Source organism: Carlito syrichta, unplaced genomic scaffold (assembly GCF_000164805.1).
Source record: "Carlito syrichta isolate Samal-C Ts95f unplaced genomic scaffold, Tarsius_syrichta-2.0.1 Scaffold135784, whole genome shotgun sequence".
Taxonomy (NCBI): Eukaryota; Metazoa; Chordata; class Mammalia; order Primates; family Tarsiidae; genus Carlito; species Carlito syrichta.
In genome coordinates this window covers 201,048-218,248 of record NW_007079880.1, presented here as the reverse complement: position 1 = coordinate 218,248, position 17,201 = coordinate 201,048, and the positions used below count along the sequence as shown (strand labels likewise).

At 49.2% G+C, this 17,201-nt stretch overlaps 1 protein-coding gene across 1 annotated transcript in view; it reads left to right on the top strand.

Annotated features, from left to right (window-relative positions):
* The window catches only part of LOC103250986 (DNA dC->dU-editing enzyme APOBEC-3C-like), an 8,388-nt gene extending 4,342 nt beyond the window's left edge, over window positions 1-4,046 (top strand). Inside the window, exons 5-7 of the mRNA XM_021708335.1 lie at window positions 1,914-2,067; window positions 3,413-3,692; window positions 3,911-4,046. Of these exons, the coding sequence (XP_021564010.1) occupies window positions 1,914-2,067; window positions 3,413-3,692; window positions 3,911-4,029 (553 nt within the window). The 3' untranslated portion in view covers window positions 4,030-4,046. The remainder of the gene's footprint in view (window positions 1-1,913; window positions 2,068-3,412; window positions 3,693-3,910) is intronic.
* Window positions 4,047-17,201: the final 13,155 nt, after the last annotated feature.

Below are 17,201 nucleotides of genomic sequence, written 5' to 3'. Positions count from 1 at the left end.
CTTCTCAACTCCCTCCCAGAGACACAGCTCTGGGTTAGGACCCAGCCTGGGAATGCTGGTGGGGAGGGAGCCCACGGAAACACTCAGTGCTTCAGTTTGCATTACATAAGCTTTATCAAAAGGTGGGGTTGGGTAACATGAGGCTTGGGGTGCTCAAAGCAGAAGAGAAGGTAGAAGGACAACCAGGAATGAGACAGGGTTAGGGTTAGGGTTAGGGTTAGAGTTAGGGCAGTGAAAGGGCAGCTCAGGCCCTGCCAGGGATACAGGAAGTGATACCTGAGTCTTGGGGCCCAGGACACAACTACAAGGAGCAGGGGGCTGTGAGTGGCTCGGGGGAGGGTCCACACAGGGGACCTGGACACCAGCCACTGCCCTTTGGTAACACGGGAACAGGAGGAAGCAGAGTCTAGCCTGACCTGGTGCACCTCCTACAGGCTGCTACAGGAGAGGGAACAGCAGGTGGGAAGGAGCTCGGTGTGGATACACCAGGACATCACTGTGGGACATCTGGGCCCACACTAACCTGCAGTTCCTCCTTCCCTGTGCTCTTAGTTGCTTAGTGTGGGCATCCCTGACACAGTTCCTGAGAACAGGATTCAGGGGTTCCCTTGGTGGCTTCCGCCTGTCTATCCTGATACTCTCTGTTCCCACTTTCCTTCAAGGAGGGAGGTCCAGAGGGGTCCAGACGCAGACAACACACTCCTTGATTGTCTCTGTCCTCCACACAGACCACACTGTCCCCTCCTCCTATAGGAGACAACTAAGCAGAGGCCTGTCTCAGACACCTGCAGGCTCTGCTCCAGGAATCCCCTGGTCTGGAGCAGCGGGGAAGGTGCCTGGTGCTTTTTAGCACTACCTTCCTTTCCAACCTCCCTGCTGCTCAGCCAGGGCCTCTCAGCTTTTGATTGACAAACACTCCAGAGTGCAGAGCACATGCTTCTTTCTAGGACCCCCCAGCTCATTCTGGAGTCTTCCATGAATATGGCCTCAGGAGATGAGGACACCTGGGGTAGATGGGTGGCCGTTCCCATGGTCCCTCCTCTAAACTCCTGCCCAGGCTGCCAGGGCCATGCAGGGCCTGGGGCCAGGAAAGGGAGTGGAGGGGGCAGGAGAGTGTGGGGACAAGCTGGGCTAGGTGCACTGGGATTCCTTTACGTGAAATCTAGATCTAGGGGAACTGCTGATTGCGCTAACCTACTCCTTGGGATTCAACATTCATGTCCAGTCCTAATGACCAGGAGAAACGTGCTTATTTTGACCTTTACTAAACAAGAGAGCCAGATCCACCACTGTTCCCTCCCTCAGCTCACACGATGTAGCAGCTGCCAGTGCAGGGGACCCAGCTTTGACAGTCACCAGCTCTGTGACTTGGGCAGGGTGCCCACCTGACAGTGCCTCAGGCACTTTGTCTGTAGAATGGGCATGGCCCCTCAGGCTTAGGGCAGCATCCCCTGAGATCAGCCAGGAGCAGCGCTCACAATAGGAGCCTGTGCCTGTGACTTAGGTGTCCTCCCAGTTTTAAAATGTCAAGAGCATAGGTGAAGTTAGAGGTGAATTGAACTGAAAAGGTAAAAGCTCTTATTTGGGAGTGGAGAGTTTCATCCTCTTTTGCTGACTTCTAATGGGCTGGGGGATGGGTGGCAGAAACACTGGGAGGGTGGGGGTGTCCCTCTGGAAGGACCAGAGCTCGGCCCAAGTCGGGGGAGGTCACCCGCCCTGCTTCGCCTGCCAGCATCCTCTCCTCTTCCTCCCTGAAGTCCTCTTGCCTGGAAAGGCAGCAGAAATTCTCAGGGCTGTGAAAGGATGGGGGAGGCCCAGCGACCGGGGAGTCCAGGCAGTGGCGTCCGGTGGTCGTCAGCCTGGAGGACTCCAGGTAGCAAGCTCTGCATTTCCATTTTCTCTTGTGTCCTTAGAATCCCGATGGAGAGGATGCCTCAAAAGAAATTCCGCTTCCACTTTCAAAACCTACACTTAGCCTATGATCGGAACACCACCTGGCTGTGCTTCAAAGTGGAAACTGTGGGCAGGAACTGCTTGCTCTTGAAAAGGGGAGTTTTTCAAAACCAGGTATCAGCCAACTTCTGCTCACATGGCAGGCAGGAGCTAAGCCAGAAGACATGATATAAGTAAAACTCAGACTTCAGTCCCCAAATGGATATTTTCTTCCCACACTTCTTAAGTCCCTGTCCCCCACATCCTGGCTTGACAGTCCTAGAATCTGACCATCCATGGTGTCTGGCATATCATCAACACCCTAGCATAGACCCCACCTCTCTGACCTGACCGGCGCTTGTCTCCCCAAATCTGGGAATGAAGCTGAGGGCCCAGCAGCCCTCTGAGAAAGGGCATCTGGAGAAGCTGGGGTGTGTGGAGCACCCAGCACTGGTCTGGCCTAGTCATGCTGGGCTAGTGGGGTCACCACCCACTGCCCCGATTACGCCATGGCGAGTATGTGTCATCCCACTGTGGTGAACCCCACACCTCCCCCTGCTGTCCCACATGGGCCACTAACCTCCCTTCTGCCCATCTGCACCCAGGCAGGAGACTTCTGAGTGTGCTCCGAGGGAGCCATCTGTGGGTCCCAGGCCCTACAAAGATACAGGGTCATGACTGAAAATAAATGTTTCTACCTCCCGTGCTTTTCACACAAATTACTTTTATTTTATTTTATTTTATTTATTTATTTATTTTTTGTTGTTGTTGGAGTCTCACTCTGTCACCTAGACTGGAGTGCAGTGGCCGCTCCCGGCCACTGCAGCCTCGACCTGCTGGGCTCTGGCGATCCTTCCACCTCAGCCTTCCCAGTAGCTGGAACTACAGGCGCGCGCTACCATGCTCGGCTAGTTTTTTTTTTAATTTATTGTAGAGATGAGGTCTCACCAAGTTGCCCAGGTGGGTCTCGAACCCGCAGGCTCAAGCAATCCACCCACCTCAGCCTCCCAAGGCGCAGGATTACGGGCTGAGCCACCAAGCCCAGCCAAATTACTTCATTTTAATATTTTGTTTAGTTCAGTGTATTGAAAATCATACTTCCGCATATAATTAGCATAAAATTTCTCAGGAGGCAGTTAAGATTCTTTTTATTCTCACACAGAGTCTTTGAAAAGGGCTGTGTATTCTACTCTTGCCCCTCTCTCCAATCAGAGCCACACTAAGTGTTAAGGGCCTGCGGTGGCCAGTGGCCCTCTACGGACAGTTCTCCTGGGCAGGGTGCCTGTGGAATGGGTGCCTGGGAGGACGGGCGCCAGGATCCACACATGAGTTCATGAGTGGGCTCAGGAAAGCTAAATTACAAAAGGCAGAAGGGGAAGGACGGAGGAAAGAAACCCCAAGAAATCCAGCGCCCTGGGGCTCCTGGCCTGGCCCCTCCTTGCACTTCAACCTCTCAGCACATCTCCTCCTCCTCACTCAGGTCACCCCCAGGATAAACTGCCATGCAGAGATGTGCTTCCTCTCTTGGTTCCTGGAAAACATGCTGCTCCATGGCAAGCACTACCAGGTCACCTGGTTCATATCCTGGAGCCCCTGTGCCGATTGTGCAAAGCAGGTGGCTGAGTTCCTGTCAGCCCATCCCAAAGTCAGCTTGACCATCTACGCTGCCCGCCTCTACTACCTCCATGACTCAGATACCCAGTGGGGGCTTCGCCAGCTGTGTGAGGAAGGGGCCCACGTGATGATCATGAGCTATGACGGTGAGAAGTGGGGGTCAGGGTATGGGTGAAGCAGAGGGAGCAGGAGAGATGGACAGGTCCTCCATGCAGATGAGGACAGGTGTCCCAGGGGAACCTGCAGGGACTGAGCCAGCACTGACAGTCCCTGGCAGCCCAGACACCAGGCCAGGGAGGAGAGGGGAAGGGTTGGGGGGTGGGTCTGATGGATCCTGACTGCTTTCTCCCCTCTTCTGTCTCAGAATTTGACTACTGTTGGGAAAACTTTGTGTACACCAACAATGAGCCATTTGAGCCTTGGGTAGGACTGCATGAAAATTATGAACTTATGGTCACCAAGCTGGATGCGATTCTTGGGTGAGGGATTGCTTCTCCTCATTGTCTCTCCCATCTCGCCTCTTTGCCATCCTCCTGAGACCCTCCCTTGGTCCCTGGCCAGATCCACTCCTGCCTGTGCCTCTTGTGCTCCCTCCTGTCCTCAGGGCCAACCCTGGGTGCTCCCTCCACCTCAGTGGCACCTCTCTGCTCTGTTGGGTCTTCCTGTAAGGGGCCCCTCTCACAGTCTCCAGAGCAGCCTCCATTCACCCCTGTCCTCTTTCCCTCCAGCCAGAGAGTCCTTACCCTGGCTTCCTCTGTGTTACCACTGACAGCAATTCCTGCCATTAAATAGAACCTATAAATATATGTAGGCATCAAACTAAGAAGCTTTGAGAAACATCCTATGTAAAAGCTGAGCCTAAGAATTGGGTCATTCTTGTCATACCTAACTAAAATAGAGGCCAGAAACTGGGGTGGAGGGAGAAGAGTTCAGGGTACAAAACACGGCACCTGAAATCTCATTCTCTGCAAGTCTAACTGAAACTGCTTGTTTGTACCCTGAAGCCAGTTGTACCTATATCTTCTGAGATAAATTTTTTTAACCCACTGAGATTGCCCACAAAGGGAGTCTGCCATCTCCCCACACCTTATAGTGCCCATGACCTTTCTCAAAGAGCAATATATAATGTTTATCCTTTTCATAAAATCTTTCACCTTCTCTTTGTTCTGCGTGCATGCCCAAATTGCAACTCTTCTCAAATAAACTGTTAAATTTGGAGATTCCTCTCCACAGTTTTATTTTGACTGCAACAGATATGGTGTCAGAAGTGGGATGCAATGCTGACTCACCTTGTGGAGAATCACCGAATCTTGGAACTACAATGTGAGGTTCCCACACTAGTTGCTCCTCCTCCCTAGGTGGATCTCTCTTGTACAGAACTCCCAGGTTTAGTTTATTTGGGATGGGGCTGGGGTGAGATTTTCCTCTCCTATCAGAAGAACTCCTTTTGGAAGTGTGATTTTCTTCCTGTTGATCCCAGCTATGAGTTTTGGACCTTGGAGGTTTGGAAGAAAGGGTTTCCCCCTCATTTGGAGAAGGCACCCTTCCTTTCAGGTTAAATATGTCCTTTACTTTTCATCAATGCTTGCATTTATTTGACCTTTGTGTATTCAACATTAAACTAAGTCACATAAGTTTAGTTACAAATGAACACTCAGAGTTCAAAAGCATGCCAAGGAAGTCCCTGGGACTACAGCTTGTAGGGATCATTCAGTATCTTGTTCTTAACCCTAAACTAAGAAAACGTGGTCACTGGCCAGGTGCAATGACTCCCATCTGCAATCTCATCACTTAGGAAGACCAAGCCTCACGAATCACTTGAGGCCAGGAATTCGAGACCAGACTACACAATATAGTAGACCCTGTCTCTACCAAATTTTTTAAAAATTAGCTGGGTATGGTGGTGCACCTGTAGTCCTAGCAAATGGGGGGACTGAGGCAGGAAGATCATTTGAGCCCAGGAGATCAAGGTGGCAGTGAGCTATGATCATGCTACTGTACTCCAGCCTGGGCAACAGGGCAGGACCCCATCTCAAAATAAAAAGATTGTGGTTTAAAATCATATACTCCAAATATGACAAGTGTATCCCATTGATATCTTGAGGTTAAACAACAACAAAAGCAATCACAAAACCATTCAGGACCCAGTGGTTGCCTCACTACAAAATACCATCTCAAATCTGGCTGAAACTTTTTCACTCACCAACCTTTCCCCTCCCCTTCTTATAATTTCTCCTCTTTATCTTTCTCTAAGCATCAATTCTGGCATACTGACTTTTTAACTAAAATGCTTAAGAAACAGCAGATACAAAAATAAAATAATTATGAACTCTGTGCTGTTTCATAAGAGCAAAAACTGAAATTCCCATGGAAAGACACTTTCCTTATCCTAAAAGGAAGGCAATATTCTTATCTTCAAGGACAAAGAATTCAGCCCTAGAGAACATTGTCCAGCCTTTATTAAAGAAATGCTTATCTTCTGGACCTCCTCATAGGATTCAGTCACATTTTCACAGTTAACTATTCTTTGTTTAATCCAGTATATTGGTTACTGATCCAAACTGCTTTACCTCAAATTCAACTCACAACCTTTATAAGATTGCCTATTACAAAAGCAAATATAAGTTTAGACTGATCTCATTTTTTCAGAAAAATAATTGAGATCCAACTGTTTTAAATCAGTGATGTTATCATTTTTACTGTCTCATGGCTAAATTTCTAAAATAAAAGTGCCAATAGAGTGAAACTAGGCTTGGGAAACCAAGGCGGAAACTTTATTTGTGGATGGAGGAATGGAGAAGGGGAGATCGTACTCGAAACACCTCATGGGGTAAGGTAGAGGGGAATTTTAAGGGATCCCAGGGTAGGTAGGTGGAAATTAAGGGCATGGATCCTGGGAAAGAGGTGGCACTTTCCAGGGAGAGTTGGAGTGTACGCAGTTTCGTTCTTTCTTTTGCAGCTGACCTGATCTGTGGCCAGCAAGGTGCATCTCTCCCAGCTGGGCGCAGATGACTGTGTGCTGACTAAGTGAGATTCAGTCAGGTGGCACTGCAGTACTATTTCCTCATCTTGTGGTTGTTTGTGGTGAAGGCGTCTGGCCTCCGTTTCTGTAAGCAAGCACACCTGCAGGCACAAGTGAATTTCACAGGTTCTGAGTCTCTCTAACGGAAGTGAGATGATGCTGCAGTGACAAAGATTTTGTTTCCTAGGTTTAAATAAACCAGTACTCATATTAAATATACAATAATTAGGCTGGGCACGTCCCTTCATGCCTGTAATCCCATCACTTTGGGAGGCCGTGGTGGGAGGATCACTTGAGCCCAGTCTAGACAACATAGTGAGACCTCTTTTACAAAAAATTTAAGAATTCGCTGGGTGTGGTGGCACCCAGCTACTCCAGAGGCTGAGGTGGAAGGATCACCTGAGCCCAAGAAGTCGAGGGTGCAGTGAACTATGATACCACTGCTCTGCAGTCTGGGTGACAGAGTGAGAAGCAGACTAAAAAAAAAATTTTTTTTTTCTTGTGATTGCATGTGACTTAAGTGGATCGTTAATAAATTAATTGGTGCGGGGCTCAGTGGCTCAGCCTGTAATCCCGCGCCTTTGGGAGGCTGAGGTGAGTGGATTGCCTGAGCCCGCGGGTTCGAGACCCGCCTGGGCAGTGAGACCTCATCTCTACAATAAATAAAAAAATCAGCCGGGTGTGGTAGTGCGCGCTTGTAGTTCCGGCTACTCGGAAGGCTGAGGTGGAGGGATCGCCGGATCCCAGCAGGTCGAGGCTGTGGTGGCCGGGAGCGGCCACTGCACTCCAGTCTGGGAGACAGAGTGAGACTCCAACTCAAAATAAATAAATAAATAATAAATTAATTGGTTTTTAATTTGTTGATTTAAAAAGTTAGAAATGTCTTTAACATGGTCAGCATATATTTTTATGTAGGCCTGATTCCTCACATAGTTTGATATTTGCTTCTACTAGATGTCTTAAGGTCAAAAAGCTATAGACCTAGCCTAAAAACAAACTATTTACAAAATGCTTTAATAAATAAGATTAATTTAATAGTGTTAATAAAAGCTTCGGTATCTTCTGTGTTTTTGGCAAGATACCCATGTTTTTAACTTGAAGTTTCTTTTTTTTTTTTTTGAGTTGGAGTCTTACTCTGCCACCCAGACTGGAGTGCAATGGCACACTCACAGCCACTGCAACCTCGACCTGCTGGGCTCAGGCGATCCTTCTGCCTCAACCTTCCAAGTAACTGGAACTACAGGCATGTGCCACCATGCCTGGCTAATTTTGTTATTTATTGTAGAGATGAGGTTTCACCTTTGTTGCCAGGGCTGGTCTTGAACCCATAGGCTCAGGCAGTCCTCTCTCCTAGACCTCCCAAAGTGCTGGGATTATAGGTGTGAGCCACTGCGCCCAGCCCAAATAAGATTTTTTTAAAAACTGAAACAAGTTGCTAAATAAATATGTTTATTCTTGATTTCTTAAATTTTATTAAAAAGATGAAATATTTTTAGATCTATTATTCAAAATATAATTTTTAAAAATGTTTACATAAAAGAGCATTGTGTGATACATTTTTGTCTTAAATGTGTTTTTCTAAAAATTGAACACTGCTCTCAGAGGCACACTGATGCAGGATCAGAGTCTGGCCCCTTATATTTAAGATGCAAGGTGTCCTTGAAGTAGTGATCTGTTCTTTATCAAGTTGCAAGAGATCTGGATTTTTAATTGCAAAATCTATTTCTTTAGCGCCCATCTTCTTCCTGAGCTCAACATAATTTCCAGTTTCAGGTTAAAAATGCTGTCCCCTTCATTTCTAATGATAAGTTCATTTTCTGAGGCCCAGTTTTGCTTTTGGAATTTCCCAAAGTCTTATCTCAGGAGTTCAGCTTTTGCTGTATCTTGCTACACAGGATAGATTGTTCATCAGTGCCTTCAGGTTTTCCCCCCTTGAGAAGGTCTGGGATGATAACTCTCTCCCTCAACTTTTTCACCAGCTCCCATAACATTCTACCTCTGCTGATCTCTAACTCTTTTGTCATAGCCAAACCTTTATGAGAGCCGATTAACTTTCTCAAAGAACAACAAATAGCATTTCTTCCTTTATAAGATATCTAACCTCTGTGTTCATTGGACACAGGGAAGACCACTGGTCTGCGTGAATGCCCTGCATTTCAATTCCTTCTTCCCAAATCAAACATTAAATGTAGAGATTCATCTCTACATTTTTATTTAGACTCTGACACCTTCAAGGCAGACTTGAGTAAGCAGAGATTGAACATCCTCCACGAAAATGAGAGTTTCATGTTGCAGCTGCCACAGGAGATGTCACAAACCAGGGCTTAAACACCAGTCATTTATGTTCTCACAGATCTGGAGGCTGGAAGTTGATGATCAAGGTGTCTAACAGGTTATTTATTTATTTATTTATTTATTTTTTAATTTTTTGAGTTGTAGTCTCACTCTCACCCAGACTGGAGTGCAGTGGCCGCTCCTGGTCACCGCAGCCTCGACCTGCTGGACTCCGGCGATCCTTCCACCTCAGCCTTCCAAGGAGCTGGAACTACAGGCGTGTGCTACCACACCCGGCTAATTTTTTTGATTTATTGTAGAGATGAGGTCTCGCGAAGTTACCCAGGTGGGTCTCGAACCTGCGGGCTCAGGCAATCCACTCACCTCGGCCTCCCAAACCACTGGGATTACAGGCTGAGCCACCGAGCCGGGCCCAGGTTATTTATTTCCACTTACAACCAACAAGCTCATCTGCTTGTCCAGTGAAAAGTCAAATACATAAGGTCAAGATGCTGTGGAAGGAAAGTAGCTTTACTCAAATGCCAGCAACTGAGGAGCTAGCCAGGCTCAAGCCTCAAAGAAACCATCTCAATTCTTGTGCTATGTGCAGGGCCTTAAAAAGAGAAATTGGGTACAGGGAGTCTGTGGGAGGAGTGTAGGGTGCAGGTTTGCACGTCTCATTCTGGCGACCATCTTGAGTTAGTAATCCATCTGGGGTGCTGGCTGCCACCATATCAACTATAGCCAGAAGAGAAACTAACAACCTTGAAGTAACCTCTAGGTGGGAGAGAATGTCACGGCTGGGTCTTCATGTCTGGTTTGTTTCAAGAATAGCCCTGGAATCTAAACAAGCATGTGGTTAGATAAGTATGCATGGTGTAAAGGAGTGTCTATGGGAAAAGAAACTTTTTTCAATGTTTTAAGGCTATATTTTAGGACTCAGGGAGAAAAGGGAAAAAAATGTAATGCGTTTCAAGGCTAAGATACGTGTTTACACTCGGAGGCTTCTTTTCCTGGCTTGCCGATGGCTACTTCAGGCTGTGTTCTCAGTGGTCCTTCTTCCATGTACCTGCACTCCTAAAATCTCTCTGTCCTTCCAAGTTTTCTTTTCTTATCAAGACACCAGTCACGTGAGATTAGGGCCCATCGTAAAGGACTTATTTAATTTATTTATTTATTTATTTTTGAGTTGGAGTCTCACTCTGTCGCCCAGACTGTAGTGCAGTGGCCGCTCCCGGCCACCGCAGCCTCGACCTGCTGGGCTCCGGCGATCCTTCCGCCTCAGCCTTCCAAGTAGCAGGAATTATAGGCGCGCACTACCACGCCCAGCTAATTTTTTGATTTATTGTAGAGAGGAGGTCTCGCTGCCCAGGCGGGTCTCGAACCCGCGGGCTCAGGCAATCCACTCACCTCAGCCTCCCAAAGGCGTGGGATTACAGGCTGAGCCACCGAGCCCGGCTTTTATTTTAATTTCATCACCCTTTTTTGGACCTGTCTCGAAGTACAGACACACTCTGGGGTACTGAGACTTAGGACTTCAAGATGTCAAATTTGGGGGAGGCACAGTTCAGCCATGACAATGACCAAGGTCCCTCTTGGTGGAGCCTGTGTGGGGAGGGCAGGTGTCCCTGTTCTGTGTGTCGTCCCCAGGTGATTTCTGACCTGACACAGCCCTTTCATCCAGGCCTTGCTCACCCTTGGCCCTGCCCTATCACTTCCCACCCATCCTCCCTTCTGCTCATCCCTTGTTCCTTCTCAACTCCTCCCAGAGAGGTAACTCTGGGTTAGGATCCTGACTGAAGATACTAATGGGGAAGGATCCTGAGGAAACACTCAGTGCTTTGGTTTGCATTAAATAAGGTTTATCAAAAGGTGGGGTTGGGTAACATGAGACTTGAGATGCTCAGAGCTTTTCCAGAGAGCAGAAAATAGAAGGACAACCAGGAATCAGACAGGGCAGAGAAAGGGCAGCTCAGGCCCTGCCAGGGAGCTAGGAAGTGACACCTGGGTCTTGGGACCCAGGACACAAATACAAGGAGCAGAGAGCTGTGAGCAGCTTGGGGGAGGGTACACACAGAGAGGCCGGGACACCAGCTTCTGCTTTTGTTCCATGACACGGGGATGAGAGGAAGCAGAGTCCAACCTGACCTGCAACTCTGACGGGCCGCTGCAGGAAAGGCAACAGCAGGCGGGAAGGAGCTCAGTGTGGACGCAGCCAGGACGTTGATGGAATAGTCAGGTTAGAATAGGGAATTTCAGAGTCCTGGGAAATTGTTGGTATATTTTTTTGAGCTGTTTAAAACCTAAAACCTATGACAGCCTACACAAACCAGGCTGTTAACACCTAACTCATACAGGGTCCACATCCCTTCTCTCAGGGTGTTTATGGTTAACAACTGCTCACCAGGCAGGGTGCAGCTGCGGAATCCCACTGGGCAGGTGCACAAAGATCAAGCTGACACGATAGCCTTTGCCTTCATTATATGCTCAGTCTAATATTATTAAGATCGTGGTTTTGCAAAATCTCTACCCACCAAGCCACCATGACCATGATGGCCCTATAAGGGTAAAAACTCCCCTGCCCAACAGAAAGAAAGAGTAACAACAGCAGTTAAAAAACCAGCCCTGAGACTGCACATTTCCAGGAAATTCACACCCTAGAACCTTTCGCTTTTTAGCCTTAGAAATAAAAAAATAAATTCAATGGCCCTCGGGGCAGCCATCTTGGCCCAGCTTGCCTCGACTGTACGCCTACTACTCCTCTCTTGAGAAGTGTGCTATGTCTTTAAGAAACAGCAGGCTGGGCATGGTGACTCAAGCCTGTAATCCCAGCACTTTTGGAGGCCGAGGAGAGAGGATTACCTAATCCCAGGGGTTCGAGACCAGCCTGGGGAATTTAGCTAGACCTCGTCTCTACAATAAATAAAAAAATTAGTCGGGCATGGTAGCACATGCCTGTAGTTCTGGCTACTTGGAAGGTTGAAGCAGAAGGATTGGCTGAGCCCAGCAGCTTGACGCTAGGGTGGCCGTGAGTGTGCCACTGCACTCCAGCCTGGGCAACAGAGTGAGACTCTGACTAAAAAATAAATAAATAAATAAATAAACAGCAGTATAACTTTCTTGAGTGTGAGCTTTTACTCCACTCAATAAATCACCTGCTTATTTCACATTCTTTCTAAGCAACACCCAAGAATCAGGCACTGACCTCACCTGCCCACCTGTAGCAGGTTTTGTGATCTCATGTTCACAGTAACAACATCGCTGTGGGACACCTGGGCCCCACACCCACCTGCTGTCCCACCCTCTATCATGGACCCTCTGAGTGTAAAGAAAGGAGGGTGGCAAACACCTTGCCCTCCCTGTGCCCTGACTGCTGGGTGCAGGTGATCCCCGGCACGGCTCCTGAGGGCAGGATCCAGGGGTCCCTGTTGACAGCTTCTACCTGTCTATCTTGATGCTTTCTCGGTTCTGACTTTCCTCCAAGGAGCAAGGCTCAGAGAGGTTCAGATACAGACAACACACTCCTTGATTGTCTGTGCTATAAATGCCGGCCAAAGTGGTCAGGCCACCCTGTTCCCTCCACCTGTAGGAGACACCTAAGCAGAGGCCTGTCTCAGATACCTGTGGGCTCTGCTCCCGGAATTCCCTGGTCCAGAACAGTGGGGAAGCTGCCTGGGGAGGGCAGCAAAGGCTCCACCTTCCTTTCCGTTCTCCCTGCTGCTCAGCCAGGGCCTCAGTTTTTGACTGACAAACACCCCAGAGTGCAGAGCACAAGTCTCTTCCTGGGAGCACCTAGCTCATTCTGAAGTCTTCCATGGTCCCTGGCCCCAAGACATGAGGACAGATGGAGTGGAGGAGAAAGCATTCCCACGGACCCTCTAAACTCCTACCCAGACTCCTGTGACTCCAGAAGCTGGGAGCAGGATGGAGTCTGCAGAGGAGAGAAGGCTTTGGAGACAAGCTGGGCTAGGCTCATTGGGACTCCTTCGTGTGAAGTCTGACCTCAGCAGGGCTTGGTTTCTGCTCTAACTCTCCCTTCGGGATTCAACCTCCGTCTTTAGTCTTGGAGACGATGGGTGTGGGGACAAATCCTGTGCCCCATTCTCTACCACAATCCCCAGTAGCAACAGGTGGGGAGGATCATGACCTTGACAGTCAGAGGAGGTGCTTCTGATTGCTTTTATTATCTGTGGTGTTTGGACACTTGTGCACACATGGAGATGCTTCTGGGATGCAAACCTGGAAGCCAGGTCCTTCATCCAAGACCTGGGGGGCCCTTTGGAGGCAGCAAGTCCCCTCTCCTCTCTCGTCCCCTCTTCCTCCTTTCTAGGGAGCAGCGAGGAACCCGGAAGCAGCTAGTTGTGGGGGAGCGAGGGCACAGGCAGCCCTGGTCAGCAATCCTGCTTCCCACTGATTGCTGTGTAACCTGGACAGAGTATCTTATCCTCTCTGTGCCTGGGAACTCCTCTGACTATCAAGGTCATGATCCTCCCCTCCTGATGCTACTGGTGAACTGGGGTAGAGAATGGGCACAGGATTGGCCCCACACACCTGTACTCTGACCCCAGCCTACCCTTTGCATCATGCCCAGAGTTCTGCCAGGAGACTGAATGCCAGCTAAGTTCGCTGGGGCAATAGGAAGAGGACCCAACCTGCCCACCCACTAACAGTGGGGTTTGCCTTGCTCTTTCAGCCTTCGGGATCCATCTCAGGTTCTGGGGCTTCAATATGTGTCTCTGTCCCTTTGCAATACCCTTGGGTCCTGGTGCACCAGTAGGCTTCTCTCTATCCAAGGTCCCGCTGCCAAGCCGCAGGAAAGGAGATATGGTGGGCAGGAAAGAGGAAACGCAACCATCCCAGAGGCCTCCCAGTACAGAGCCTAAGCAAGAAGAAGGAGGGGCCACTGAGACACCCCTGGGAGCAAGGCTTCTGTAAGCAGGAAGTGGAGGCTGAGTGGCGGAGTGACAAGGTCAGGCAGACCAGCCTGCTGTGGAGGATTCAGCCCAGCTCCCAGATCAGGTACAGGGGAGGCCTGAGTGGAGTGGAGAGGAGGAGGGTGGGTGCCCAGGGAAGCAAGACCACCCATGGGCTCTCCTACTCTGGTTAAGCCAAGCAGGGTGGGGGTGTGGCTCCCACTCAGACAGATGTTTCCAGACAAGGGAGTGTCCCCAGGCAGGGACCAGGTGCTTTTCCGCCCTGCTCCCTCCCCACTTGGTCCTGCATCTGCAGGAGCCTCTGTGCTGCTTCTATAAGTCCCAGAGGGCTGTGGGTCGTTTAAAAGCTCTTTCATCAAGCTCCGTTTCAGACTTTATATTGAAGGATGAGGGAATCAATGTTTGCAGTCAGTTAAAAGCCTGTTTAGAAACCTCATTTTGTGGCCGGTGGCTGATGCCTATAATCCCAGCACTTTGGGAGGCCAAGGTGTGAGGATCACCTGAGCCCAGAGGTTTGAGACCAGCCTGGGCAACTTGATGAGACCTTGTCTCCACAATAAATTAAGAAAAATTAGCCAAGCATGGTGGCACATGCCTGTAGTTCTAGCAACTTGGAAGGCTGAGGTGTAAGAATTGCCTGAGCCTAGCAGGTCGAGGCTGCAGTGGCCGGGAGCGTGCCACTGCCCTCTAGCCTGGGTGACAGAGTGAGACTCCAACTCAAAAAGAAAAAAAAAATTTCATTTTACACAGTTTTGCAAGGAATGTTCTAAGTTTTGCTCTGTGGAGGAAAAACTCCATACAGGATAAGAAGATAAATTGTTTTCCATTAGATACTACCAATGTGAGGAAAAATGTAATTGGCCTTTAAATAATTCTTACAAGTCATTTCTATCATAGCTACCATTTTGGCTATTAAAGATCAAGGTTCAACATTTGTTTTTTTGTTTGTTTGTTTGGTTTTTGTTTTGAGTGGGAGTCTCACTCTATCACCCAGACTGGAGTGCAGTGGCCACTCCCAGCCACCGCAGCCTCGACCTGCTGGGCTCCGGCGATCCTTCCGCCTCAGCCTTCCAAGTAGCTGGAACTACAGGTGCACGCTACCACGCCCAGCTAATTTTTTTATTTATTGCAGAGACGAGGTCTCATCAAGTTGCCTAGGCGGGTCTCGAACCCACGGGCTCAGGCAATCCACTCGCCTCGGCCTCCCAAAGCACTGGGATTACAGGCTGAGCCACCAAGCCTGGCCAAGGTTCAACATTTGTACTGTTAAGAAAGTGTATCTGAAATTTGAAATTCAAGTTCAGCCTTGATTGGCCCGGTTTGCCCAGGACCAGGGGATTTCCCACGAGGTGGGAACTTCAGTGTTAACACTGGGAATGTCTCAGTCACACGGGCAGAGTTGGTCATCCTCTGTCCTGGGCGTGCTGTGAATGGGTGTTTTCGTTTCTGTCCTCATCCCTACTTGGGAGCGAGACATTTCTGCCTTGTAGGAACAGAACGTGAAAAGTGATTGTGCCCCTTGGTCTGTGCTCTGAGGAACAGCACTCTTGGCCTGTTTCCTGAGTCCAGACACAGGTTCTGAGGGTCTGTCTGACTTGACAGTCGGCAGAATCACTTTGGCTTTGGGTAATATGTTTACACAAAGGTTGTCAGAGTGTCCAGAAAGGCAGAGAGCTGGTCTCCATCAAGCTCTCCAAGCAGCTGTCAAGACTGTCTGGCATCCACTTCATCAAGCGTGTCCACAAGCCACGGGCTCTGGGTGAAGCACACCTTTAGAGGACTTGCCTGTGGAGAGCAGGAAGCCTCCCAGTACTGTCAAGTCACACCTATCTGTGCATAGTCAATGGAATGGATCAAAAAGAAAGCACATCTGGGCATAGTGGCTCACATCTATAATCCCAGGAGTTTGGGAGGTTGAGGCAGGAGGATCACTTGAGGCCAGGAGATCCTGGGTAACAAAACAAGACTCTGTCTCTATTGAAAAAAAAAAAAAAAAAAAAAACCGGGCTCGGTGGCTCAGCCTGTAATCCCGCAACTTGGGAGGCTGAGGTGAGTGAATTGCCTGAGCCCGCGGGTTCAAGACCTGCCTGGGCAACTTGGTGAGACTTCTTCTCTACAATAAATCAAAAAAATTAGCCGGGCGCGGTAGCACGCGGCTGTAGTTCCAGTTACTTGGAAGACTGAGGCGGAAGGATCGCTGGAGCCCAGCAGGTCGAGGCTGCAGTGGCCGGGAGTGGCCAGTCTGGGCGACAGAGTGAGACTCCAACTCAAAAAACAAAAAAAGAGCAGGGCGTGGTGAAGTCAGGAGGTTCTTGAGCCCAGGCGTTTGAGGCTGCAGTGAGCTATGATTACACCACTGTACTCCAGTCTGGGCAACAGAGTGAGACTCCAACTCAAAAAAAAAAGAGCAGGGCGTGGTGAGGCATACCTGTAGTCTCAGCTTCTCCAGAAATTGAGTCAGGAGGTTCTTGAGCTCAGGTCTTTGAGGCTTCAGTGAGCTATGATTACACCACTGTACTCCAGCCTGGGCAACAGAGCGAGACCCTGTCTTTAAAAAGAAAGAAAGAGAGAGAAAGAATGCTGTGGTTCTGCATGCCGACATGTGTTCCAGGTCACTTTGCAATATAATTTTAGATTTTAAAAAACAAGATCCAAAATAGAATCCTTTGTAGAATGTAATTACAATTAGGAAAAGCAAAAGCTGCCTGACTCCTTCTGTCACAAGTCTCAGTCACAATGCTTGTCCCTTGTCTCAGTTACAAACTGTTGTCCCTTGGTGACAATAACTTTTCTTGTTCACCAGTCTCTGGGTTTTGTGCAGACAAAATTGTTATAGGCACCTAAGTAAAGAACACAGTTACAGGAAACACCAGTTCCCATCTCCTCACTCCCCATAGAGAAGGGGTTCAGCATTGGACATATTGGGGTCCAGAGGCCTGTGGGACCCACCAGGAAGGGGTGTCCAACTGGCAGCTGAGCAGAGGGGTCTGGGCTCAGGATAAACACAGAACAGGGGTCTGAGCCCAGGAGGGACAGGCAGTTGTCCAAGGGAAGCCTACACCTATACCCACAGCTCTCAGGGAGGGCCACGTCACCCAGCCCAGGCTAAGCAGTGGCCTCGAGTGCAGCCTGCAGTGGGCGTGCTTCCTGGTGGTAGGATGGGAGGCAACAGGCGAGGTGAAAGAGAAGACTTCCCCTCTTCCTCCTCCTCCTGCCAGCCCCTCCTCCTCCTACACCCCAGTTCTTTTGGCCAACAAGGAAAGGGGGGGCTCTTCCTTGCCTCCCGCCAGGGGCCCAAGTGGACCCAAGGAGCTGGATTCAGAGGGTAAGGGAAGCCTGGGATGACTCCAGAGAATGCATTCTGCATCTCGGGTTTTCTTTTTCCTGTTGCACAGAATCCTGACAGATCTGCTATCAGCAGAAGT